General features: G+C 38.1%; 4 protein-coding genes, 1 long non-coding RNA gene and 2 pseudogenes across 10 annotated transcripts in view; 4 read left to right on the top strand and 3 right to left on the bottom strand.

Annotated features, from left to right (window-relative positions):
- Nucleotides 1-23,359, top strand: LOC116289404 (WD repeat domain phosphoinositide-interacting protein 4). 3 transcript variants are annotated; one of them, XM_031696315.2, is made up of 10 exons: nt 1-154; nt 12,703-12,780; nt 13,596-13,700; nt 14,155-14,337; nt 14,491-14,570; nt 14,952-15,074; nt 20,635-20,720; nt 21,164-21,265; nt 21,412-21,530; nt 22,001-23,359. In XM_031696315.2, exons 1-10 carry the CDS (start codon nt 16-18, stop codon nt 22,108-22,110), a joined length of 1,125 nt encoding a protein of 374 aa, XP_031552175.1. In that variant the 5' UTR covers nt 1-15; the 3' UTR covers nt 22,111-23,359. The 3 variants fall into 3 exon arrangements, with proteins under 3 accessions (XP_031552175.1, XP_088887288.1, XP_031552176.2); XM_031696316.2 differs by lacking the exon at nt 1-154 and adding an exon at nt 12,306-12,436; XM_089031162.1 differs by lacking the exons at nt 12,703-12,780; nt 13,596-13,700; nt 14,155-14,337; ... (4 more) ...; nt 21,412-21,530; nt 22,001-23,359 and adding an exon at nt 5,253-10,300 and having other exon boundaries at nt 44-154.
- Nucleotides 1,661-3,677, top strand: LOC116295929 (uncharacterized). The gene is made up of 2 exons (XR_016119961.1): nt 1,661-2,767; nt 3,082-3,677. It is a non-coding gene; the product is annotated as an uncharacterized LOC116295929 (long non-coding RNA).
- Nucleotides 15,515-16,055, bottom strand: LOC116289405 (histone H3-like). The gene has a single exon (XM_031696317.2). The coding sequence runs from the start codon at nt 16,053-16,055 to the stop codon at nt 15,597-15,599; it is 459 nt and encodes a 152-aa protein (XP_031552177.1). The 3' UTR covers nt 15,515-15,596.
- On the top strand, nt 15,576-17,239 carry LOC148910740 (histone H4). The gene has a single exon (XM_089031165.1). The coding sequence runs from the start codon at nt 16,556-16,558 to the stop codon at nt 16,865-16,867; it is 312 nt and encodes a 103-aa protein (XP_088887291.1). The 5' UTR covers nt 15,576-16,555; the 3' UTR covers nt 16,868-17,239.
- Nucleotides 18,094-18,626, bottom strand: LOC116289406 (histone H2A pseudogene; annotated as a pseudogene).
- On the top strand, nt 18,696-19,891 carry LOC116289407 (histone H2B.2 pseudogene; annotated as a pseudogene).
- LOC116289403 (calcium/calmodulin-dependent protein kinase type II alpha chain) overlaps nt 22,486-27,989 on the bottom strand; it is a 23,543-nt gene continuing 18,039 nt past the window's right edge. For all 4 annotated transcript variants that reach the window (XM_031696314.2, XM_031696311.2, XM_031696313.2 and 1 more), the window contains 5 exons: nt 27,739-27,802; nt 27,011-27,089; nt 26,275-26,369; nt 25,645-25,759; nt 22,486-25,108 (listed from right to left, as the gene is read on the bottom strand). In XM_031696314.2, coding sequence (XP_031552174.1) covers nt 24,991-25,108; nt 25,645-25,759; nt 26,275-26,369; nt 27,011-27,089; nt 27,739-27,802 — 471 coding nt within the window. In that variant the 3' untranslated portion in view covers nt 22,486-24,990. The remainder of the gene's footprint in view (nt 25,109-25,644; nt 25,760-26,274; nt 26,370-27,010; nt 27,090-27,738; nt 27,803-27,989) is intronic.

Genomic DNA, 27,989 nt, shown 5'->3' on the forward strand with positions numbered 1-27,989 from the left:
CAGATTTTATACAACATGCCATATCTGAACCCACCCCTTGCATGTGACGTCAAAGCAAGCTTGATCATATTTGACGCCGCACCGACGTATATAGAAGACTTGACTTGTTTGGGCTCGAAATGCATTGGAAAATTGAAATTTCAATTCGATCAAGGTAAGATACAGGAGTGAAATCATTCCAGTGTATTGTAAACCGATATGATAAGCGTTCGTGTTCATGTAGGGTTGATTCTAAGGGGTTTCTGATGGTTTTGTCTTTCATATTTTATGATGTGGTCATAGACATCATCTGATACGTTATCTGGGTGCTGTTTCAGCTCGTTTCATGAGTGGTTTTAGGCAGAAGAATCGCATTTTTTCGCATAATGTTAAACCGATAATGTCTTTTAAAAGCCTTACAAGTTGACAAAAATAGCTAGGATAGATAGAGTACGAACACTAGAATGATTTTCACATGACCGTGAAAGAAAATAGACCATTTAGTTTGTAATAGTTGATAAAGAACAAAAGAAAATCATTGGTTTAGAGTCTACTACTAACTATTAGTTTGCCTATTCTTTCACGATCATATGAAAATCACTCTATAAGTGTGTAACATAAATACCACTAAATACTGCTACATTTTGCTAATCCTATTGTTTTCTATTGTTTAATTAGCACTATTTACTACTAAATACTGTAGTGCAAGGTGTTGCACACTTTTAGTGTTTGTACTCTAGTTAAAAATAAATATATAATTAAGACATAAGAATTACAATATATATATAGATAACTAGACTAAAATATTATAATAATGATAATCTAAAACAAATTAATTAATATATAGCTAATATAAAAGTATGGTTAAAACAAATATAGGGTTAAAATTAATATAGCATAATAAGATAGCATAATCTGTATTTCGTAAGGACGCAATAGATCAGTCAAAAGCTTCTTTGAAAAGATATGTTTTGACTAAAGATTTAAACTGTTTAACAGTCTCAGCATTTTTTATTATTTCTGGTAGGTTATTCCAGAGCTTAGGCGCAGCGATGAGAATGCTCTGTCGCCATAAGTAGATGTAAATGACTTATGAACTATCAATAGCCTCTTAGAAGCAGAGCGTAAAGCGCGCTTAGTTGTATAAGATTCTAGTAAACTGTTTAAAGATGTTGGTGCATGATCAGAAAATAATGACCATGGCACACTGTCAACCATGGTCAAAATACATTTTGCTTGATTTTACCAAGAAAAGACATTAATTAATATAAATATGGGAAAACATAAGAAACAAAAGCTAAAAATGAGTTTTTAAATATTCTAAATTAATTCAATTTACATTTTTTTCATGACCATGTTACACATTCAACCACAGTCAAAGTATAATAATGATGACCATGGCACACAGTCAACCATGGTCAAACAACATTTTGTTTGATTTTACCCAAAAAAAAAGCATACATTGATTTAAATATAAGAAAATATAAGGAACAAAAGCTAAAATCAATGTTTAAATATTTTAAATATGTTTAATTTGTATTCATTGTCATGACCATGTTACACTGTCAACCATGGTCAAAGTTTATTATAATGATGACGGTGGCACACAGTCAACCGTGGTCAAAAGACATTGGGTTTGGTTTTCTTAAAAAAAACTTAAATCGATCAAAAAATGAGAAAATATAATGAATGTTAAATCTAAAAATTAATTCCTAAATATATATATATATATAAAATTGGTTTACATTATTGATAATAATATTGTTAATAATGATGACCATGGTACACAGTCAACCATGGTCAAAGTGTTAATAATGATGACCATGGTACACAGTTAACCATGGTCAAAGTGTTAATAATGTTGACCATGGTACACAGTCAACCATGGTCAAAGTGTTAATAATGATGACCATGGTACACAGTCAACCATGGTCAAAGTGTTAATAATGATGACCATGGTACACAGTCAACCATGGTCAAAGTGTTAATAATGATGACCATGGTACACAGTCAACCATGGTCAAAGTGTTAAAAATGCTGATCATGGCACACAGTCAATATATAAGGAACATTTAGACATAAGAATCAATTTTCATGTTACACTATCAACCATGGTCAAAATATGTTAATGCCCGGATGACCATGGTACACAGTCAACCATGGTCAGCCAGAATATCTGAGTTATCATAACTCTCTACCCATTTGCTAGCAAAAATGTCAACTTTTTCCTTAGAAACTAACAAGAGACTAACACCATATAGTTGTAAGTAAGTATGTAAGTGAGGCTTTTTAAAAGTTAACCTTTACCTACATCATGTAAAAAATCGTTTTTGAAATCCATATCTTAGATTACCAGTGCATTTCGAATAAACTTCCACACAATACATTATTGAAAAATATATTTATTTATTTCCTGTTACTGTTACCCACTGCTGAAACTATTTCCAGTGCATTTAAAATATAAACATCTTCAAACCATCTTTACACATTTGCAAGTCCTGTTTCTTTCCACTAAGAAACTGTACTGTGACCGTGAGTGGACTGGTGATTAGCCGGTATGTACGCGGGCTCATAGTCTGTGTTTTGGCGCCTAATGTTGTTATTCATCGGTAACCGTTTCTTGTAGAGAAAAATGCCGTATAATCTCTGTTCAAAAGAAGTTTTTATGAGTTTTGGAAGCTGGATTTGCTCAGCAAGAGTTTGATATCGTGCAATGGGTTCAATTTTTACTTTCCTGGATTGCAAAATCGGTGGCTGATCATGAGGACATGGATTGAATCACTATCAGGCATGTACATTGAGACTCTTATTTTGCTTTTCACTTTTTATTCAAACCCAATTTATTCTGTAGTTAACTAGCTGGAATCTTGCTCTTCGTGGCTTTAAGCATATTAATGAGGTTTGTCAATGAAGCTGAATGCCTGGCTGGCTTTTCGAAAGCGTGAAACAACATTTATGTTTCGAAATACGACTTGAATCGTTTACGTTCTTGTGGAGTTCTTTGGGAATTAATATAGCGAACCAGAATGCTAGCAAGTGCACGTAACTCATATACAATTACAGAACATTAATTATTTTATATCTTTCCACATTGATTTTAAGGTTCAAGAAAGATCTGTTACAAGAAGTAATGTACAGAGCCGAGAAAATATTTTGATAGGCTAAAAACCCAGGAATCATAGTGGGGAATCAAAATTCACAACATACTTAGAAAAAGTCTTGCAGAAGCTATTACAAAGTGAACTTCTCTCTTTATGACAATTTATTTCTCATTTAGTGAGAAAATTATGAATTTTTTCGAGAAGGTCTTGCAATTATTCATTTATACTTAACAAAACTGTATGGAAAAAGTATTTTTAAGCAAAGTCATTTTATCTGTTTCTTTGATCAATTTTCTTTAAAAGAATTCTAGTTAGCACATTAAAATGCATAAACAGATTGGCTGTATACATAATCAAGTTATTTTATTGAGTGTATTATAATATGAAAAAATATAAATAATTCTAAAAATTATTACCATACTGTAGATGTGCACTAAGCATTGAACAGAAAGTACAGTAAGTTGTCAGGACAAAAGAGCACCAGGCCAACCAAATTTCATGATAGTAACTTTAGTGTAGAAACAAAAATTTTGGCTAATATTTACATGCTGATTGTATTCAAATTATTTTCTGTTGCATTAAAAAAGTGAGTGCAAATATTTGTTTGAAAAGGCAATAATTGTTTTATTTATTTTGTTCCTTCTATTAATGAGTGAATTATACTACTGCTCAGTATGATTTGCACCCTGATATTGTATATTTATGTAGGTTTTTCTTGACCATGCTGTAGGGATGCTGTTTGCAAACATGGTTGACCATGGTGAACCATGGTATTGATATTGCTTTCAAACATGGTTGACCATGGTCTACCATGGTATTGATTTTGCTTTTAAACATGGTTGACCATGGTATACCATGGTATTGATTTTGCTTTCAAACATGGTTGACCATGGTAAACCATGGTATTGATATTGCTTTCAAACATGGTTGACCATGGTCTACCATGGTATTGATTTTGCTTTTAAACATGGTTGACCATGGTCAAACCATGGTTGTTCTTTTACATAGCAAGACACTAACTGACCATGGTTGACCATGGTTAAACTTGTGCAATTTAACGTTCATGGTTGACCATGGTCAAAACATGGTCACATCATGGACAAACCATGGTCAACCATGTTTGCTTGACCATGTTCTAACATGTTTTAATCATGTTTGACCATGGTTTGACCATGGTCCTGACGCAGGGGATGCAATTGACGTAAAACAGGAGTTATATGTTCTCTGCGCTTAGTTTTAGTTATTAGTCTGGCAGCTGAATTTTGAAGGCACTGCAACTTATTTAAATGCTTTGTAGGTAAACCATGCAAGACGGTATTGCAATAGTCTAATTTAGACGTCACAAAAGCATGTACTAGGCGTTCTGTGCTCGTTTGATCAAGATACTTCCTAATTCTACCAATATTTCTAATTGCTAATGAGGCTGTGCGGCTTAGATTATTCACATGACTAGACATAGTAAGATGTCTGTCAAAAATAACTCCGAGGTTTCGTGCTTCCGCATTAACCTTCGAACTTTCGAAACCCAAAACGAGCGTTTTTGAGGCTTTTTCGCAGAAGTAACAATTTTTTTCAGACCGACAACTGGAGAGAGATTTTAGAAGCAGAATTTGAGCTCTATCGATAAACAGCTACCTCTGTGCCACAGAGATCCCAAACCATAGAAATCCGAAACAACTAATACCGCCACATCTGATGTACTATTTTTCGTGGGATTCTACCAGCTCACTAGATACACCGTGCTGACGAAGCCCAATACAGACCGAAACAGCTGTCCACGTTTACTAATTTCTCCATAATCGTTGTTTGGTATTTAGCTAACAATTTAGTGTTAAAACCTGGATGAGAAATTGCGTTTTCCAAGATTACAAATCAATGTCTCAGTGGCATATGCTTTTCTAGCTTTGAAAATAACATCTGGTACACCGGAACCAAAAGAACGCGGAACCACCGGAACAAAAATCAGAACCTTCGAAAGCGGTGAAATAAGATAATCATAGAAGCCCCATGAGCAAATAAAGTTCTTGACCGCAGTTCACAACACTAAAAACTGAAATACAGTATTTAGAAACGTAAAATGCCATCCAAAATTTCTCCCAGCGTCCGGACTTTCTTTAACGTGTTACTGAACTGTGCAATTATTAACTTGTCCCTTTTGTTTTCATATTTCAGGTACGTTTTTGATTTATCGGCCGTATCATGAACAAATCTCGGCGTAATCGTTATCGTTTTCAAAGAGAAAGAAGCGAAGAGTATTCCTTGATAACTTATGATGCAGCTGGTGGAGGACATGTCAACATCTCGTTCCCACTTAATCCATATGATGTTCTGGGTCTTCCGACCGTTGCTTCAAGAGAGGTTATCAAGCAAACTTTTAGAAATCAAATCCACCAATCTTCGCGGCAGAACCGCGCAATGATCTCTATAGCCAATCACATTCTTACTTCAACGGCAGACAGGTACCAGCGAGGTAGACTTAATAAATTGACCTATTTCGTCAGGGAACTCGACCATTTCACACTCGCAGCAGCTGGTCACACACAAGCACTGGCTTCTAAAATCGACCGCGGACAATTAAATAATATAGATGACGTGGACGAACATGGACGCACGTTGCTGTACCTCGCATGCAAGTCTGGTTTTTACGACACAAGTAAGCTACTTTTGACAAAAGGTGCGTCGGTTAACAAGACTCAGCGAGATGGCAGTACACCTCTTCATGGCGCAGCCTATTTTGGTCATACACTAGTTGTTGGGCTGCTACTTGAACATGGTGCAGCTACAAATATAAAGAACGGATTTGGAAATACTGCCCTTGAAGAATGTGCCACTGACGAGATGAAAGGTCTATTCCAGGCTGCGTCAACCGATTGCATATCGTCCCTCGTTGCGCAACTCAGGGAAAAGAGCCTTGTTACAAGTGTTCGTTTTGTTGAATACCGCGGAGAAGTAATCGCGAAGGAGCTTGTTCGTGACTTTAGATCTCTAGACGCGTCTACACGAGCACAGTGGAATAACATTATCCAAACCTGGGAGCCCGTATGGCATGGAACTCGCTACAAAAATTTGCAGCCCATCTTGGAGAAGGGGTTTCTTCCATCTGGTTCTAACGGAATAAATCCACCAGAGGGACATTATGCCTTGAACGAAGAGCATTTTGGAATAAGGAACTGGGCGGCTGCTATCTTTGTATCTCCTAGTATTATGTATGCCGGTCACGCCGCTTATTCTGAGCGTGTCTTCTCCGAGTCGACTAGGTGGTGCGTCCTCGTCAAAGCCCTTTGTAAGCCAAAAAGCTACAAGTCGTACGAACCGACAGTAGTCAAATACGATCCGATGGATGGCGAACCCGATACACCTGAATATCGAGTGCCTGTTACGGAAGAAGCCAAAAATGTGATATTACGTATTGAGTCCTCTCGCAACGTCGTAGTTCGATCACTGATATTTGTACGCTTAAGTTTTCTAGAAGATGAGGAAATTGACTTTAAAGAGGCACTAAAGACATTTGCTTAAAGGACCAGCTTTTGGAAGACATAGAATAGAATAGAATAAAAATTAGAATAAAACGTAGGCTTAGCTATATATAGCAAAGTTTGCGCTGAAGTCACCTATTGAAACCAGAGATCGATTGGCTACTGAAACAAAGAGATCTTCATTATTGCGGTTGGCAAATTTTAATGAGAAAAGATTCCTGACGTCAATGTTCGTCAACGCTATATATGCGCCAGTTTACAAGTAGTCCACCTAATGATTAATATAAATTACGATAAAAATGGACAATATTCATATAGTGTGAAGTCACTAAACCTGTGAAATAGAAATAAAAGACTGATATATAATATTAGTAGACTTGACTCCAGAATTCCATTTTTTGTTTGTTTGTTTTGTTTCGTTTTGTTTTTTGTTTTTTTGTTTTTTGTTTTTTGTTTTTTGTTTGTTTTTGTCTCTATTTGACTATTACACGTTTTCTAGTATTTATTCTTTCACAGATTAAATGCCTTCACTCTATACATTAAAATACTAATTAGGTTAGAGCGTGACACTAAGAACGGTTGCTACTAATAGAGGAGTTACCACCATCACGTGTCGGCGCCCATATTAGAGAGTTTTAGATTGACTTTTTTTCCTCCCCGCAAACGGCAAACGTGACCACGTTTTCATAGTTTTCCTGTATTTTACTTTACCTTTTACAAACCTTCTCACCAAGCGCAAATACTCTTTTGTTTTTCTACTACTTGGACTTTTTTGCGATTTTTTTCCAGTAATTTAAAAGAATTTTTTACTAAAAAGATATAACTAGCTAAAAACTAGTGTGAGCTGCGTCGGTGTTTCTAATGAAACAGTAATGATGAAAAGGTAAATTATACACCGTGAAAAGATGAAAAAACTTACTGACGTTTCGGACGCTAGTCCTTCGTCGGAGTAAAAGAGAAAGAAGTGGTAGAAAGGAGTGTATATATGATAGAATAAGACAAAAGAAACCAATGAGAGCAAGGTAGGCAAGGAAACAAAAACAAACAATCAAAAGACAAAAGAAAAGGTTAGTTGAAAATAAAGCGTTCATTAATCCCGTTGGGACTAAGAGTGCCCAATAGGTGAATAAGCCGCATTTCTTTGGTCTTGCGACAATCATTGTTGCCGTTAAGCAAAGAAAGACCGAAAACAATGAAGTCAGAAAGAGAATGGTTAGCTAGATTAAAATGGCGGGAAACTGGTTTGGTGGGATCGTTATTGCGAATATCATAAAGATGATTGCAAATGCGATCACCAAGACGGCGGCCAGTCTCGCCCACATACAAAAGATTACAGCGGGTACATTTAATACAATATACAACATTAGAAGTGGTACAAACAAAATGGTCAGTGATTTTAACAGTTGATTTAGGACCGACAACAGAAGTGTGAGAGACTATGTGAGGACAAGTATAACAACGTTTACGAGAACAGCGAAAAGTACCAGGTTCTTTGTTAGAGGGAAGAACTCCCTTGACCAAGAAAGAACGGAGATTACGATCACGTTTATAGGAAAAGAGAGGGCGGTTGTTGAAAATAGCAGAAGTGCGAGTATCAGAGTCAAGCAGAGAAAAGTTGCGGTTAACAATGGGTTTAATGGAAATGTTAATAGGATGATACGTAAGAGTGAAGGGAATGCGGTCATTAGAGGGACGAGTGTGAGGAGTGAGAGCGGTGGTACGATCAATAGTAGAAACTTTACGAATGGCGCGATCAATAACATGAGCAGGATAATTACGCTTAAGGAAGAAGGAACGCATCTCAGAACATTTAACAGAAAAATCAAGATCATCACTACACAAACGACGAAGACGAAGAAATTGCGAGAACGGAATAGCGTTAAGAGTGTGCTTAGGATGAGAAGACGAGTAGAGTAAATAAGAATGAGAGTCAGTAGGTTTGTAATGGACACTAGTGCTAAGACGGTCGTCATTAACACTAAGCAAGATGTCAAGGAAAGTGACTGATGTTTCACTAACCTCCCACGTAAAGTCTAAGGCAGGGTGAAAAGAGTTAACAAAAGAGATGAAAGAATCTAAGTCATTACGCGAACAAGAAGTAGCACCAATACAATCATCAATATACCGTCCAAAAAACTCAGGTTTAGGTCCAGTATATTGTTGAAAAACAAGGTTTTCGATATAACCAACAAACAAATTGGCATAACTAGGGCCCATCTTAGTACCCATAGCAACACCGTTTATCTGCCGATAATACCGATCACCGAAAGAAAAACAATTAAGAGTAAGAACAAGTTCAGCTAAGCGTAACAAAGTGGGAGTGCTGGGCTCGAGGACAGGACGAAGATCGAAAAAATGCTGAAGAGCACGAAGGCCCTCATCATTAGGAATAACAGTATACAAAGATTTGACATCCATAGTAAACAAAAGCTTAGAAGAGTTATCAGGAAAGCGAAAATCGTTAAAAATACTAAGAGCGTGATTAGTATCCTTAATATAAGTAGGTAAAGACTGAACAATAGGCAGCATGAGAGAATCTAGATAGCTAGAGATGAGTTCGGTAGGACAACTACAAGCAGAAACAATAGGACGGCCAGGGTTGTTAGCTTTGTGAATCTTAGGAAGAAAATAGACGTGAGAAGTACGAGGAGTAATAACAAAAAGGTTTTTAGCAGTGGAGGGTAAAGAGCCATCAGAAATGAAAGAGTTAACAGTGTCTTTAACTAATTTTTGATTGTCAGGGGTAAGATCCTTATCCACTTCACAATAAAAATTAGTATCAGAGAGTTGACGTATAGCTTCCTGTTTATACAGGTCAGAACGCCAGACAACAACTGCACCGCCTTTGTCAGCGGGCTTAATAACAATGTCAGAACGATTGCGTAATTGACGTAAAGCCAACCACTCGTCCTTAGAAAGATTAGAATAACTGAGTTTACGGTTAAGATTGAGATTAGAAATATCACGGCGACACTTATTGACAAAAAGATCAAGAGAAGAAAATTGTCCCTCGGGAGGGACCCAGTTAGACTTACGAGGACAAAGGCGCTCAAAGACATCACGTCCACAGTTAGAGTTAGAAGAGTCGGAGAAAAAAGCTTTAAGGCGAGTACGGCGAAAAAAAGATTCAGAGTCTTTCTTGACCTGAAATTCATCAGATTTCTTAGCAAGAGGAACGAAGTTCAAACCCTTGCTAAGAACTGAAACTTCAGAATCAGAAAGAGGTAAATCTTCGGGAATGGTGACAACGGAATGACTGAAGACATTGTGATTGCTATGTTCAACATGTGTAAAAGGATCAAAACCAACAAGAGACACAAACTTATTACGCTTAGTAACAAACAAAGACTGGTACAAACGGCGGTTAAGAGTAAGAATGTGATTACGAATGGAGGAAACTAACACTGCCGGACAGACATTAGACAAGTCTCTGAGGCAAGCAGCAGTATCAAGAGTGAGGGCATCACGTTTACAGCACATACTACGAATAGTGGAACGCATGACAGAGCGAGAGAAAGTGGAACAAGCAGAAGAAACATCGGAAAAATACTGAGTAGAGTTGACACCAAAATTAGAAGCATGAAACTTAACACGAAAACCAACAGGAATGACTTTAGCATGAAGACAACGACCAATGAAATAGATATGACTAACAAAGCGTGTTTTAGCGAGAGTAAGGTTAAAGAGTTTGAGAGCGAGATTAGAGCTAATGTTAGGAAAAGGAAATAAAAAACTTACCATTTCCTTGCGGAGTTCCTTGATGATGTTCGGCATCTGAAATAGAATAAAAATGGTCGCAGTATATAGTAATAAAAAGATATAACTAGCTAAAAACTAGTGTGAGCTGCGTCGGTGTTTCTAATGAAACAGTAATGATGAAAAGGTAAATTATACACCGTGAAAAGATGAAAAAACTTACTGACGTTTCGGACGCTAGTCCTTCGCTAGTCCTTCGCTAGTCCTTGTAGTGATGATCTTGATTTTTCTGTTAAATGTTCTGAGATGCGTTCCTTCTTCCTTAAGCGTAATTATCCTGCTCATGTTATTGATCGCGCCATTCGTAAAGTTTCTACTATTGATCGTACCACCGCTCTCACTCCTCACACTCGTCCCTCTAATGACCGCATTCCCTTCACTCTTACGTATCATCCTATTAACATTTCCATTAAACCCATTGTTAACCGCAACTTTTCTCTGCTTGACTCTGATACTCGCACTTCTGCTATTTTCAACAACCGCCCTCTCTTTTCCTATAAACGTGATCGTAATCTCCGTTCTTTCTTGGTCAAGGGAGTTCTTCCCTCTAACAAAGAACCTGGTACTTTTCGCTGTTCTCGTAAACGTTGTTATACTTGTCCTCACATAGTCTCTCACACTTCTGTTGTCGGTCCTAAATCAACTGTTAAAATCACTGACCATTTTGTTTGTACCACTTCTAATGTTGTATATTGTATTAAATGTACCCGCTGTAATCTTTTGTATGTGGGCGAGACTGGCCGCCGTCTTGGTGATCGCATTTGCAATCATCTTTATGATATTCGCAATAACGATCCCACCAAACCAGTTTCCCGCCATTTTAATCTAGCTAACCATTCTCTTTCTGACTTCATTGTTTTCGGTCTTTCTTTGCTTAACGGCAACAATGATTGTCGCAAGACCAAAGAAATGCGGCTTATTCACCTATTGGGCACTCTTAGTCCCAACGGGATTAATGAACGCTTTATTTTCAACTAACCTTTTCTTTTGTCTTTTGATTGTTTGTTTTTGTTTCCTTGCCTACCTTGCTCTCATTGGTTTCTTTTGTCTTATTCTATCATATATACACTCCTTTCTACCACTTCTTTCTCTTTTACTCCGACGAAGGACTAGCGTCCGAAACGTCAGTAAGTTTTTTCATCTTTTCACGGTGTATAATTTACCTTTTCATCATTAGAATTTTTTACTGGTCAACTGACGTTTCACGTTTGCCGTGAACGTAAATCTAAAACTCTCTAATACAGCTTGTACTGCCTGTAGATGGCAGAACAATAAAGTCCCTTTGCTCTCGGTAATTGAATTCTTTTTCATGTGGTTGTGCAAAACCTATACGAACTCTTATACTATAATTACGAGTTTTGATGTTTCACTTGAATAATAGAGCACGTGATCAGGAACTTCGAGTGGGCTGCCAGTGGTTATATTACTCTTCAAATTTCGATTTCAGCCCACGAACGTGCGCGCGCTCAAACAATAAGATGCTGAATTTTAAAAAAGTGTCTAATTTTTATTTTGAATCAGGTACCCGATACCCAACACTTCTGGAAGTGAAATCCTAGATTTTGTCCTATATCTCTAAAAATAAAGATTTGCTTCATAATCCAATATGACATCAATAGCTTTAAAATAGCAAAAGATATAATTTTTTGCAGCGTTAAAAATAAACATTTCGTAAACTAAAAAGTACAGTATATACTGCGGTTTCTCGCGACAGTATTTGACAGCATTAATGATCGTGATCAACCTGCATGGGAACGAAGTTGAAACATTTCTGACCTTTTCAACACAAAATACAAGCAATTCTCACTTTCCGTTGATCCTCTCAAATCCCTTTCCTTTGGATTCTCTGTTAAGCTTAAAATACTCTTGATTTTCACATACATATTCGAACGAAAAGTCCTTCAAAATTGCGATTTCTTTCACGTCCGCCATCAATCAGGTTATCTCTGTCCGTAAATTTACCGTCCCTCCCCTCCCTAAGGAATTCATCTAGCTGGCTCGGCTGCTGAGCTAAGCAAAACAACACCAAAATGGCGGAAGCTGGAAGCGATCTGTGAATAAAAACAGAAAAAACATCTAAAATGCTAAGTACAGTTACGCATATAGCACTAAACCAAGACCATGGTAAGACTTTCCTAATGTACAAGATCCTTTTTTCCGATATTTAGTGTTTGTAGTGCTTGCTTTGAAAGCTTGAATCATACGACCAAGAAAAATGTCGTCATTTGGAAATTGTAGAATCCACACTTTTTCCCCTCATTTTTTGGATTATAACTGTTTTCCTTTTAGTCTATCTTAATATAAGTAACTTAATCCTCATTTGATACGAGCAATCCTTCTTTAATGTATATTTATATTTAGTTTTTGTTGGACTTGTTATTTTGTAATAGGATGTTTTGTGTCGACTATTGATGGTGGATTTAGAGTGTACAACACAGATCCCTTGGCTGAAAAAACCAGAATTATAGGTAAATGATTAAAATGTAAATAATTATAATAAAATATAGTAATACTAAACTTTATTAACACAGAAAGTCTTTCAGCAGTCATGCTGATTTACAAAAATGTATTCCAAGTATTCCAAAAACATGGCGGCCATTTTGGTGCCATTTATACTTTTGTTAAATGGCACCAACATGGCTGGGATGATGTAACATGCAATCAAAGAATTGTATGCTATTTATCCCACTTTATTAAACGTAAAAATACAGCCAATCAGAAATAATTATGCAGTAATATTGTTGTTTATTTGGCAGTATCCATTGCTACTTCTCTTCAAGCATTGCTGTGTTTTGAATTTATTGAGTAAATACCCAGGCATTTTCAATAATTTGGGATTGCGTAATTATTTGATGCCTTCTTGTGACTTACCATGGAATATCCAAGTTGTCATATGCATTTTCCTAGTAAACAAACTAATATGAAAGTTTTTGTGTACTAAAAAATGCAAGTAAAATGTGGGACCCATGCTGGCCCACAATAGAGGCTTTGTACCATCATGTGATGGCAGTCATGACAACAGGTAGGAACCACTGAATTTGGCCTTATCTAACTATACCTGAGAAAGAATTCAGTCTCTAAGGGGAATGAGACTGTTGTTGTGCTTCCTGTCATGGCTGCCATCACGTGATGGTGCAAAGTCTCCATACTTTTAAAATTAGTAATCACATCCAAGAATCAAACTATTGTATTTTTTTCTCCATTACTGTTCTTCAAATTATAACTATAATTTAATGAAAATACTTCTGTGTTCATGAGTTTTTGTGTAATTTTTAACCTCCAGACATAACTGAGCTCTACCAGATATCACAAGTTCACATGCTGTACAGAACAAACCTACTTGCTATTGTTGGCACTGGCCCTGGAGCAAGATTCTCAAATGATAAAGGTACATGCTTACTACCTTAGTTTATTGAGTACCTCACAGTATAACAGGACCAAAAATCATTTAAGCCTACATCATACTAGCAACAAAATCAGAATCAGAAGCAACATATGCACTCGGTATCCCATTTATGCTCTGAGCACTGAGCCTGCACATGTTCCTTGCGATTCTGATTCTGATGCTAGTTCCAAATTACTGCGTTGTGTTTCGTGTTTATACATTCTCGAAGTTATTATTTTTTTAGTGTTAAATATTCACAAACACCATTGGTAATGTAAAGAATGTATGCTTCAAAAATACATATAGTTTGAAATTTCACACACCTTCACTGGAACACATGAATATTCTACAAAAAACCGAGGCTAACCCTGAACAACAGAGAATTTGAAACTGGAGTATTCTTTGTCCTAACACTTTGTTTCTTAGATTGAATACTTTGGTTTTTTTTTATATATAGTTTGCATCTGGGATGATACCTGCAAGAAGATGGTTCTTGAATTCACTTATGGCTCACCAGTAATGACGGTCAGATTGAGAAGAGATCAGCTGATTGTTGTTCTAAAGAACAAAATACATGTCTATACTTTCCCCAATGACCCTCAAAAAGTACTGTACTTTGACACAAGAGACAATCCTAAAGGTTGGTTGACTTAGCGTACTATCTATACCTTCCATGCCAAAGCCCTTGCAGCCCTTCTTAGGGTCGTCAAGCAATGGCTGCAAAGGAGGCTATAAAACCTTATGCTAGGATTTGTATTACTGAACAGAAATACTTCACTCTTAATTTATTTAGGTTTATGTGAAGTAAGTCCAAGTACTGAGAGACCTCTGCTGGTATTTCCAGCTCACAAGTGTGGAAGCGTACAGCTTGTGGTTAGTATGATAAAGTCCTTTAAATAGTAAATCAAGCAGTCTTCATAGGACATATACGACATGATGAGCTTGATGGCAAAAGCAATGCATCTGGCCATCCAATACAATTTTCCTAATAATACGTCACAACATTCTTACTAATATTGAGGTGCTCTTTCCATTTTTGGGTTCATTTTGACACAACTGGTTTTTTTTTACACGATGTTTAAATTTCCTTCTTATTCACCACATGCCTTTGTGCTTTACATGAAGTACTATACTTGAACAATATTAGCTAGAATAAGAAGTCAGAAATTATGTCAAAATAAACATTGCCTATTCCCAACTGCTAGAAATTGTAGTAAAAGTAGCACATTTCATTTTGTTCTTGTTTTCTTGTAGTATCTTAGCAACAGGCAGCCTGACAGCTCATCAGCACCTTTCACTATCAATGCTCATAAGGGAGAATTGGCTTGCCTGGCTGTGAATCAACAGGGAACCCAACTGGCAACAGCATCACAAAAGGTATGTGTGTGTAAATATGATGCATAGCCTGTGTAACAGCCCTCTGGTTTGTTTGTTTGTGAATGTTTTACTATCTGTAAAGGATAATATTCTAGTAAGCAAGCTACAACTGGTAAACCAATGGTGGCTTCCCTAGTCTCCCACAACATGACATGGAATGAAGCCATTAACCCTAGAATTGAGGTTATTACTCCTTGGCTTTCCTTCACACCTTGATACAATGCTCTCATAAGCAATTAAGATTAAAAAATTTGGAAGAAAGTAGTCTTACAAGGTAGGTTTTCTGCTGATCTAACCTACTGTTGGTCTCAAAAAATTTAGCGCGATGTGAGGTTCAAACTAGCGGGCTTTTACTAGCATGATATAAGAAGTATTCAATCTTCTCTGTTTATGGTCATGTGTGTTGATAATAGGGCGAAACTCTGCTTATATAGTTGAGATATCAAGCATATATCATTGACTTTATTAGCATGTGGTGGCTCCTAAAAGAGCCGTTTGTTTTGTTGGACTAGGAGAAGTCACTCAAGCTCTCTCGCCACGGATTCGGCGGGCAAGCTGAATGTCCTTGGGCATGATGGTGACTCTCTTGGCGTGAATGGCGCACAAGTTGGTGTCTTCAAACAGACCGACCAAGTAAGCTTCACTAGCCTCCTGAAGGGCCATCACAGCTGAGCTCTGGAATCGGAGATCTGTCTTGAAGTCCTGAGCGATCTCACGAACCAGACGTTGGAAGGGCAGCTTGCGGATCAACAGCTCGGTTGATTTCTGGTAACGACGGATCTCACGAAGAGCGACGGTACCGGGCCTGTAACGATGAGGCTTTTTGACTCCACCAGTTGCTGGGGCACTCTTACGTGCTGCCTTGGTGGCGAGCTGTTTTCGGGGGGCTTTTCCTCCAGTAGATTTACGTGCGGTTTGCTTGGTACGAGCCATCTTTCTAGCAGTATTCTCAGAACAGAATGATATGCAACTGTATTTCATCCCTATAATTTATCCTAGCCGCGCTCTATTATGATTGGTTGACGTAAAGTTGCACTTTGATTGGACAAAAATATCTTCATACTAATCCTATTGGTTGACGTTTGATCCCGCCACGATTCAAATGAAGTATTGCTTGAAGCTCACAATTCTTTTAACCAAGATAGAAACTTGGCTTCTTTACTATTACTTGATTTAACATTATCTGCTGTTTTATCCCATCAAGAACTACTAGCATGTGAAAAATCTTCACAATTGGGTTGATATTTAGCAAGAAAATGAGCAACGAAGTTAATGACTTTGATCCTGAGCATCAAAACATGGATCACAATGCTGCCTCATTAGCTGATGACGTGCTGTTTCTATTAGTATTTGTCTGTTTTTGTTCAAAGTTCAAGTAGATTATGCTTTATCTGTTTTCGTGGTGGTTCGGCCTCATGCTTTAAAACCCTCTTGAGCGCGATATTTTACATCATTACTCAGGTAACGAATCCTAAATCATAATGTCTGGTCGCGGTAAAGGAGGAAAAGGTCTAGGAAAAGGAGGCGCCAAGCGTCATCGTAAGATCCTTCGGGACAACATCCAGGGTATCACCAAGCCCGCCATCCGTCGTCTTGCCCGTCGTGGTGGAGTCAAGAGAATCTCTGGTCTGATCTACGAAGAGACCCGTGGTGTCCTCAAGGTTTTCCTTGAGAATGTCATCCGTGATGCTGTCACCTACACCGAGCACGCCAAGAGAAAGACCGTCACAGCCATGGACGTTGTCTACGCTCTCAAACGCCAAGGACGTACCCTGTACGGATTTGGTGGTTAGATGAGTTTCTCATCTCATTCACAAACAACGGCTCTTTTAGGAGCCACCACATATTAATAAAGTCTTGATCCTATATGCTACCTCATACAAGATAGATATTAAGTTCTGAATCATTTGCACGCCTTTCTCGGTTACATCTTACGAAGCGTCTTCTTGTTGAGCAACTGCTCTTTCCAAAAGAAGTTTTCTTTATGACTAACATGTGACTTTACAATATATTAAGCATATAAGTGAAACCTCCATGGTGATACTCGGCATTTTAATAACAAGCCCAGAGAAAACATTGATAAGAATACAACGAACTCTAACTAAATAGTCTTAGAAATGTTTCTTCAAACATCTCGACAGCATGATGTCGATATGACAACGAAATGTCGTCTTGTTTCATTGCTTTTCATATATTATCTTCCTAGGGTCACTTTTATTTTAGCATGAGGCGAGAGCAAGCGGTTTTGATAATTTAAAAATTGTCGCCATAGAGTTTTTCAAAATATCTACACAGGACAGGAAACCTTTGGTGTCATGGCTTACTGATCATTCCATTGAGAAACGCTGCTTGGACGAACGCAAATTCAAATTTTTACGGCATAAGATACCGCCAAAACATTGACACGACGATACTTTTATCTGAAACTTTACTGTGGTTTATAAGAAGAGATAACTAGCTAAAAACTAGTGTGGTTTATAGTGAAGTTCCATGAAGAGCTTGATGCGGAAAATCTTTTACTAGTCATGTTGACAGACTCGTATCGTTCCGAAAGAGATGCTGCTTGAACGCGCGTAAATTCAAATCTTTACAAAACATACCGCCGAAACATTGACATGAAATCTGAAACTTTACTGTGGTTTAAAGTGAAGTTCCATGAAGAGTTTTACGCGGTAAATCTTTTGCTAGCCTGCGTACAGCCAAAACCATGGTTTGTGTTTGGATACACGAGGGGTATTTTTACTTGAAGCTTGCTTCGTGCTAAAGTTCCGGCGCATGAATGAAAGTAGTTCCGTCAAACGTTCTCGATAAAAAATGTTAATTTTTTTGGCATGGAAATTTTTTGTTAGTGACATCCGCTATCGGTTTATATCTTATCAAAGAAGGGGTATTTCTTATCAGTGGGTAATAGAAATGGTCCAAAAGATATGATTTTCTATGAAGCAGTCTACCGTATTCAGACACAACTTCATCGCTCGAAAAATCATAAGTTGGCAACAAAAGATACCGTCTAAGACTGTTTCAAAGAAGATGTTTACTTTATAGCGTAGTTTCGATTTGACTTGGGCTTATTGCTAGTCATGAAGTTGGGAAGTTTTAAGCATAGGATCATGATCTTTCGATTCATGTGGTGGCTCCTAAAAGAGCCGTTTTTGTGTTGAACAGTTGAACTGTTTAAGAGCTTTTCTTCTCGGTCTTCTTGGGAAGAAGAACAGCTTGGATGTTGGGAAGAACACCACCTTGAGCAATGGTGACTCCACCAAGAAGCTTGTTCAACTCCTCGTCGTTTCTGACGGCCAACTGCAAGTGACGGGGGATTATTCTGCTCTTCTTGTTGTCACGAGCAGCGTTGCCTGCCAACTCGAGGATTTCAGCGCTCAGGTACTCAAGGACAGCAGCCATGTAGACTGGAGCACCAGCACCAACACGTTGAGCGTAGTTTCCCTTGCGCAGAAGTCGATGGATACGACCGACGGGGAACTGAAGCCCTGCACGGGATGAACGAGTTTTGGACTTGGTGCCCTTTGCTTTACCTTTACCACGACCAGACATTTTGAATTGGAAATTTGTATCGTTGATTCGTATTTGAATGCTATGATATCCTAAGAAGACGTTTGCTGGTATTTATAGTAAAAACATGAGTAGAGTAGGATCGAAATCCACCAATCAACCGTCGACATACAAGCAACATCACAAAGAAGATCAACTAATGTCAATACAAAAATCTAAACTTCGTTTTTTCCACCAATCAGCAATCGGTACCTGCGATCCGCATGTAAATCGATCTCTTTCGATTTCGATATAAATACCGATCGCGCCGCGTTGTCACTCACTTGATTTGATCAAAAACTTCACTTAGTAAGAAAAGATGCCACCAAAACCCTTAGTTGGAAAGAAAGGAGAGAAGAAAGCCGGCAAGAAGGCCGCTCTTGGTGACAAGAAGAAGAGAAGATCTAAGAGAAAGGAATCCTATGCCATCTACATCTACAAAGTCATGAAGCAAGTCCATCCTGACACTGGTATCTCCAGCAAGGCCATGAGCATCATGAACTCCTTTGTCAATGATGTCTTCGAGCGCATCGCTGGTGAAGCTTCCCGACTTGCTCACTACAACAAGAAATCCACCATCACATCTCGGGAAATCCAGACGGCTGTTCGTCTCCTTCTCCCTGGTGAGCTGGCCAAGCACGCAGTCAGTGAAGGCACCAAGGCTGTCACCAAGTACACCAGCAGCAAGTAAACAGTTCCAAGCTGTTTACAGCACAAAACAACGGCTCTTTTAAGAGCCATCACATGAGAAGAAAGTTCATGAACCTATGCTTTAAATCCCTCAACTTTATCAATAAACTGATGATAACTAACTACAATTTCAACCAAAATCTTTAAAAAATTACTAGTAAAACTCCTGAAGAAGTGAAATTATTTCAAAGGAAAGCTCTAACTGCTTTGGCGCCATTTCTTCATTAGGTACTTGGTTTGGCTATCTTTTGAATCCAAAACTTTTCTCACACATTTTATTAAATCAATATATTTCTATGACAGTTGTATGCTTACAGTTCCGTAGATGAATGAGTAATATTGGTTTAATTTTGTTCTGGGATACTTAAGGTAGTGGACTTCAAAGTATTGTTTAAAACATTTAAAATCTTTGCCAAAACAGACAGAAATGTTTTCGTACGTTATGGATGAATAAGGGTAAAATGTGTATATATCATAATAGCTGATTCATGTATACTCTTAGCCTTGTATCAAGATAGAAGTGTAACAAATGAAATGGAACACTAATAAATAGAAGAACAGCATCAATAACACGACAATCCCATAGAGATGTTCACTTATGGTTTGAAAGACTTACTATGAGTTAAGGTTCTGTTACACTTTGCAAAATGAACATAGATTCTGGAGCCACACTGTCCAATATGATGGATACAGTCCAAAAATGTGGCTCACTTCTTATACAGATGGTAGGAATCACATATATGTATGTAGAGTATGCAGAGTAATTTTTCAACTTCTATATTCAAAATCTACATATCATTGGTCACCCTGTGTTAAATTACTAACTTGAATCAGGTATTGGTTACCCTGGTTTTTCTCAGGGAATTGAATTCTAGTCTTTCTTCCACAAATATTGATGTATGAATCTAGGACCTAGATAAACTGTTTATTGTAAATGTTGAACCAGAATTATATTCACAAGAGCACAAGGGTGGCAAGTTCTATAGAGTCGTTGCAAGGGTAGATCTGGGGGGTTAAGGGTGGCTAGTCGATCCCCTTTTGGAGTAGAAAAATAATTCAGAATGAAAGTAAAGGTAAAGCCATTCTTGTTCCTAGCACCCGTGCTATTGCTTGCATTCAGCCGGTATAATTTCTCTCAAAATAAAATAATTTCTCTCTCTCTCGAGAAGTTATACTGGCTGAACTTAGGCTACTGTGCTATTGCCAGCCAGTGGAAGGCATTGCAGGGTTTGAGAATGAGATGAAGAAGGATGCTATGTGATGCCTTTCTAGATAACAGGCACCTCCCTTGAAATCATTCTTAACCAGTCTCATTTTTCAGGGAACTCTGATTCGAGTATTTGATGCACAGTCCAGAAATCAACTGATTGAGCTAAGAAGAGGAGCTGATCCAGCCACCCTTTACTGGTATAGCCTCATTATCAACTATTATCAACTATTATTATTTTAAGGCAACCCTTCTTATTCACTTATTGTATTCAACACACCCAACTAGTAACAGTCCCAACTAGTAACCACTAGTCATTATCAGTTTATCCTATTATTTTGATTATTATTGTTATTATTGTTATTATTATTATTATTATTAAAAATAGAGTATAATTTAACCTTTTTACTGCCTTTGGGCAAATAGGGATATTCTTTGTAAACTAGAGTAGTAAACTATATGAGTTCATTTCAGGCCTTCCCATAGCACTAGTGTGTTCTAAGACCTTTTTTTAAAAATTCTCAGGACTTCAGACCATAAGGGGTAGGGGAATGGGGTAGAAGAGAATCATACAATCAGCTGATGGTGTTAAAAAAAGTAAACTTTCTGTGGAACTAACCTGGATATTTCGTTCTTTCAACAGCATCAACTTCAGTCATGATTCCTCTTTCCTGTGTGTTTCTAGTGACAAGGGAACAGTACACATCTTCGCTCTTAAAGACTCGAAACTCAACAAAAGATCAAGGTGACTCGACTGCCTAATGATATCATGGGTTACCTGTGGTACCGCCCCACAGGAACCCCAAAAGCGCTTATTATTTCTGCTTGAGTTTGAAAGAAAAGGTCTTATCGGGTTTCCTGTGGTATTAACGTTTCATTGTTTTTTTCAAGTCTTTCTAAGGCTGGTTTTCTCGGCCGCTACGTGGAGTCTCAATGGGGTTTAGCTAACTTTACTGTACCCGCTGAAGTAGCTTGTGTATGTGCATTTGGACAGGCGAGTTCTGTCATTGGTAAGTGAGCACCGTTAAAGACAACCTAAAGCGTAGACAGTCCTTCTCTGTTAGTTAACCCTTTTATAATCTGGGTAAATTTTTAGCCAAAAAATTCTTCATCTGAGTTCGTATGTCGCTATGCTTAATCTGGCATCGCAATCTCGTACCCAGAGCCTGCGTTTCTCTTGATCCTTCCTTGGTGCTGACCAAGACAAACGCAGGCTCATTGGACGATATTGCTTTTATCGCTAGTAAAAATAACTTAATTACAGTGCTTCTCAATTGCATTCGTGGAAGCGTACAATTTGCCGTCGTGACAAAATAAGATATTGGTGGACGTCAATCACAGTACGGTGTCTTTCAATGGATACACAAAGTTTTGAAGGTCACGTGCCCTGGAATAACGTGGAAACGCCTTGATTGACGTCCAACAAAACTCCGCGAGTTCTATTGAGAAACTGAATGTAAAGGTTCTTTCTTTTTTTCAGTGGTGTGCATCGATGGAACGTTTCATAAATATGTTTTTACTCCAGACGGCAACTGCAACCGCGAGTCCTACGATGTATTCCTGGAGCTTGGAAACGACTGTGATATTTGAACGGAGCTTTACACTGGCGTGATACCAGTGCTGCTAAGTTGGGGGTTTGAAGGACGCGTTTTTGTTATATCTCAGTCTTTCTCTCTATTAGTTGGTTGGTGGCTGATGTCGTCCTTAATCAGGGTGACAAACAGGGTATAACAAGTTGTTTCGCGCCAGTCGAAGCACAGGCAACCCAAACTGACAAAGTTTCTGTGTATGCCTTATAAGTCGTGGTACGGATGACTCACAAATTGCAATTTAGCTTGATAGTTTTGGTTTTCATATCTCTATTCTCACAAAGAAGTGCTCAAAGCGTTCAAACGGAGTACAGTACTAAATTGCTTGATATAAACCCTCTAGAATCTAGTGATTTAGTCAGAACAATAAACAAGATTCTTGTATGTCGAATAGCAGTATTTATTGTAACATAAGTATTTCATTCACGGTAGGATAATATTTTCAGAATAAAGATCATTAAATAGGTAAATTGAAGAATCCAGTTACAAAATGACGCATGTATAGCTTGCTTTTCTATCGAATTAGGTGACAACATCGCACTTTAATATATATCTAGTGAAGTTTAGCACTTTCTACTACAAATCACAAGGCATATGACTTTCTGCGCATAATCTCAGATTTGAAAAGCTGATACCAAGCAGGTCGTTTTAGATCAGACCAGTCGTTGCCAAGGTAACATAATGTTACCATAACAACGGTACAAATGATGAGTACTTAGAGCTCGCTCATGCGTCGTTTTGCAAATACATTTTACTGACCATATATGGCCAGAAAATTTGAACACACAGCATTTATAAGTTACAGAACATTTTTCGTATGACTGGGAAAACTACGGCATGGAGAAACACTGAAATGGCTTTTCATTGTTTCAAGATTTAGCCAATCAAAACCTATACTGGTAACGTGGTAATTCGTCACCGCTAAAGTATTTTTTCCCATTACACGAAAAGTGCTCTGTTTAAAGAAAAATATATTTATAATTGTCTACGCACAAATATTTTCCATTTATTACTTTATCCAAAATGAATCACTTTATCCAATTCTATTTTTTGAACATTAAAATAAATCCAGTCTCGTTTTTATTGTTGCTGTAATTCACCTCCAGGCTCTCCTTTATATCATGGTGAGGAGACCTGGGTCAAGTTTTGCTGATTATCCTAAACACATCAAAGTGTATTTAAAATTTTACAATTTTTCTAATTTCAATAACTTCTACGTCAAACAAAATAAAATTGAAATAATTTATTAATTTTGACCAGAACGAGTGGTGTTTTTATGAGGAAACCTGGTACTAGCTTTCTCTCTGTAGCTGATTATAGATTTGCCTAAAACTATGATTTATCGCACTTTCGTACCCAGACCCTTAACAGCGAAACTGAGTAGGGTTTGGGTACGAGAATCTGATTTTTGATGTTTTAAGGTCTAACATTATAAAAAGAAATAAATTGACTAAAACTAGTTAACTTTAACTATGTGTCTGGTACGCTAGTTTTTGTACATCCGTTTCCTGTCTCACAGGAGAAACAGTTTCTATTTTCGTTTAACAATTTGAATCCACGATCTTAGACTCGTGACCAGACCTCCCGTGTAATATGCCATGAGCAAGTACTGGGAACCAACTATCACTCATCCTTGTCTTCTGTTAATATTGTGCACGTGACGTCATTGTGCCTTTGCTGTTGTTAATCCAGTACGGGGTTATTGCTGTAGGTTTGGGATCATATCTTCGATTTTATATTACTCTAAAAATTGTCAAAGCCATGCCGCTAAGTGACCGCGTAACGCGCCGTTAATCAATACGTTTTTTCAATCATTTCCAAGAGAATGAAATAACAAAGTATATGGCGGTTATGATGGTTGATTTAACAAAAGCCGGAGATTAATGTGTCCCGGAACCAATGGTTCGACTACTGACTGCTCAACCACTGCCACTAAATGCGCATGACCATAGTCTCTCAGAGGGCATTTACACAAAGGTAGGGTTAGTAGACTAATTATAACCAGGGATAAATCTTTCGCTTCTGGAGTCCCACGGGGAAGAAAAACAAAAGACTTGTTTATAGCAACAGCGACTCCCGACCCTCATGAAAACGGCCTATTATTTTTGTAACAACGTATAACGAGGCATGGTATTGAAGCAAATATGACGTCCTACACTCACTAACCAGTACCAAAACTGCCTTAGTCACATGGACTTTCTTATACAGCTAGTCACATGACTTGTACATATGACGCTCATGTTATATACTCGTGAAACCCAAGCTAGTCACATGACGGTCACGTGATATACTCGTGACAGCAAATCTAGTCACATGACGGTCACTTTATATGATTGCGTGACAGGAACGCTTGTTACTCGACTACGATGTATGCCATTTATGATTAGTCAAATGGCTTTCTAAACAATTTCAAGAATTCTTTGCGTCATATTGGGCCTACAAATATGATTAAGTCTTAATACAACTTGAAAATTGAAATCCTACGATAAATTTAAAGATTGGTTTTTAAATACGATAGAAATAATAAACTAATATATGCCAATAAGGATTATTACATTATTGATAATAATTATAATGATACATTAATTAGAATAGTCGTAAAGCTCACAATTGAATAATTATTTACATCTACAACACTCTTGTCAAATAACGACACATACATTAGCATCACGTGTTCGTATATTGCAGTGTGTTGCTATGACAACGTTAAGGGAGTAGTATACCTTCATTCTAATAAAAGGTCAATGACCGTTTCTTCTATACATGCTTGCTCGCACTGTGCAAGGTGTCCAGTGACTTAAGCTCAGTTACTTCAAAGCAGAGCAAGTAATTGACTCTAGTCCAAGTTCTAAAATTTGCTGTTAATAGCCTAGAATTCACCTTAACTTGACGTGGGGCTTGTGGTGTTGGAGATGTGGAGATGTACATTCAACCACGTGTTTCCCTTCTTTTGCCAGACTCGCGTCTCCTCGGTCTGCTTAGTGACTGGATTACCATTGCTAAAACAACATAAGAGGACAAAATGAAATCCAATATAATCGCGTTTTAATTTGCTTAATTCAAATCTCTGGGCTAATCTAATTCAACCCTGAATCAACCCTTGGGCTGATTTAAGTCAAGGCACGGCTAACTCACAGATGGAACCCTGAAACAATCTCTGGGCTAATCTAAGTCAAGGCATGGCTAAATTACAGATAGAACCCTGAAACAACCTCTGGGCTGATCTAAGTCAAGGCACGGCTAACTCACAGATGGAACCCTGAAACAACCTCTGGGCTGATCTAAGTCAAGGCACGGCTAACTCACAGATGAAACCCTGAAACAACCTCTGGGCTGATCTAAGTCAAGGCATGGCTAAATTACAGAACGAATTGGAATTTAGCTTGCTAGGTGTTGCGAAGGGAGGAAAACTGGAGAACCTGGAGAAAAAAACCCTCGAATCAAGGGAGAGACCTAACAAACTCTACTCACATGTGATACCGTTTTCCAGTGATACGGAAAATTGCTCTATAAGGATTGAATCAGACTACTTTACCTTGCAATGGTTTGCGTGAGCCTCATGTAACAAATACATGCCGATTCTTCACTAAGTAAATGCACGTGGGGGGAAAGAATTGTTGTATTGATGGCTGTTGATCTTTTGCTGAGCACTACAATAACAAAGTAATAATATTCAAAGGAATGAAACGTGGACTGCACGTTTCAAGTTGCAGAGTCTTCGTTGGGGTCCATAAATATAAACTAGCGTATTCTACTAGGTAATAGGTAGACCAAATGTCTTTCTTTTAGAAAGCAAAGGACATCAGCTAGAGAATATTTCCCTCGAGGGAATGTCAGAGGGATTTCATTTATTAGCACATGGGAGGGGAGGGAAGGGAATCGTAGGGGGATAACGTTATTTTGAGAGAGGTTGGAGGGGGGCATTACATAGTGAGCTTTTGAACTATTGCAGGGTGATGAAGAGGGGCGGGGGAGCGGGGGGAGGGTGGGGGCAATCTTTGCCTCTACCATGGAAGGGGGTGGGGTTATGTTTGTAAAGCTTTCCATGTGGTTTTGTCCCCACCCCCCACCCCACCCCACCCCTACCCCTATGTGCTAATAAATAAAAGTCCCCTAACCAGCAATAAAAATACGTGAGCATACTGACTTCAAAGTTTTTACTTACAATTATCAAAGTAAAACTTATGGAACTCCAGGCCCTCCACTAGGTTACCATTGGAAACAGGTTCAAATGCAGTCACGTGTGGATCAACAAGCTTACTACGATTCAAACAAAGATTTGTCAGTATTTTTTTTTCTTTTTAATTAATTAATTGCCCAACATTTAGAGGTCAACAGTACAGAGAGAGAAGAAGAAGAAGAAGAAAAAAAAAAAAAGAAAAGAAAATAAAAAATGGAAGGAAGCTGCATTTCTATTGATGTTTAAATTAAATAATTGTTAAAGGTCAGGGATAAGTACTAGTAGTGCCTTCCACTTCCTAGCCATAGGATTTACACAAAAGAACTATCTACAAGCGCATCGACCAGGATACCTACCAGCAGATAACTGTGAGAAGCATGCGCATTAACAATGGCAGGGATTGGGTGTCAAGGGATTCCTGAGCATGCGCAGTAAGAAAGACAGGGCACTTAGTCGAGTGCTTGCAGAGCATGCACCAAGGCCTCTGGGATCTCAAGTGAAAATTGCTGGCATCTCACCAAGCATGCGCAGTAAGAGTTACCAAGAGAACATCTCTGAGATTCTGCCGAGCATGCGCATTAAGAATGTCGTGTCTCTCGGGCCGAAAGAGATTTTCTGGCATCTCACCGATTATGTGCTGTAAGTTGGCAGGACAGTGGGGTAGGTAGCATGTGCTGTAAGTTGGCAGGACGCTGGGGTAGGTACAGTGTCGTAGATTTACCTGTATGTTTCAAAGTCACCGGTGGTGATACTGGTTATAAGTTTCTGTGTTAATCTGATGATTTCTTGTTCTCGAACAGCTGAAAATAAATATAAACTTATCAAACCATAATAAGACCAAAGAAAACGGCTTTTCCTTGATATCAATCAGCCAACAGTGAAGGGCAAACACTGCCCGTTATGTGCTGTCAAAAAAAAGGTATTCTATTGCTTGGTATCAATCAGCTGAATGACCCTCATTAATTGATTATATCAACGTCCTTCAGTGAAATGCAAACAATGCAAGTACAGTATAGAGAAGCTTTCGTATGACTGTGAAAAGCTCACAGCACGAACACGGTCATGAAATGTCAAGGCATAGGCCTGACCAATCACATTGCTTGAGAATTTACTCTCCGTCCAATCAAATGCCCGAAACACGGCACAATCATTGCGCGTACACGGTCACGGAACTGAAAGACCAATGACATCGCGCGAGAAAAAATTAGTCAATTAAAATTCTATAGAAAACATCACGGTCACGGCGGCACGGCATGCTTAGAGCACCGAGCTTTTCACAGTCATACGAAAACTGCTCTATTTCATCAATTATAGATGTACATTTCTAAAACAAACGTTTTGCTGCTAAATTGCACACGCGGAGAAAGGGAACGACGTCATCCACGTACGCTCGTTCTAAGATAAGGGAATTTTACTGGTAGTTAATTAAAATTCAGAAACTACGTTTACCTTTAGCAGCGACATCGGGGGCTTCGTCGTCTTCTGAGTGTGGAATGAGGTCATCATCGGAATTCTGAAATTCAGAGAATGGAAAATGTCAACAAATAAACAATACATGTTTGTGACAAGTGTTACTGGAAACATGCTCAAATGCTTTGAAACAACTGTATGAAGGCGAAAATATGCAACTTTGATGTCCCTGCATTAGAGATTTTAAGTGTGACGTCAATCGTATGGAAATATTCATTCCGGGTCCAAAA

This window comes from Actinia tenebrosa, unplaced genomic scaffold, assembly GCF_029948245.1.
Source record: "Actinia tenebrosa isolate PJP-AT-01 unplaced genomic scaffold, QUT_ActTen_1.0 PGA_scaffold16__25_contigs__length_10494907, whole genome shotgun sequence".
In the NCBI taxonomy this organism is placed as follows: Eukaryota; Metazoa; Cnidaria; class Anthozoa; order Actiniaria; family Actiniidae; genus Actinia; species Actinia tenebrosa.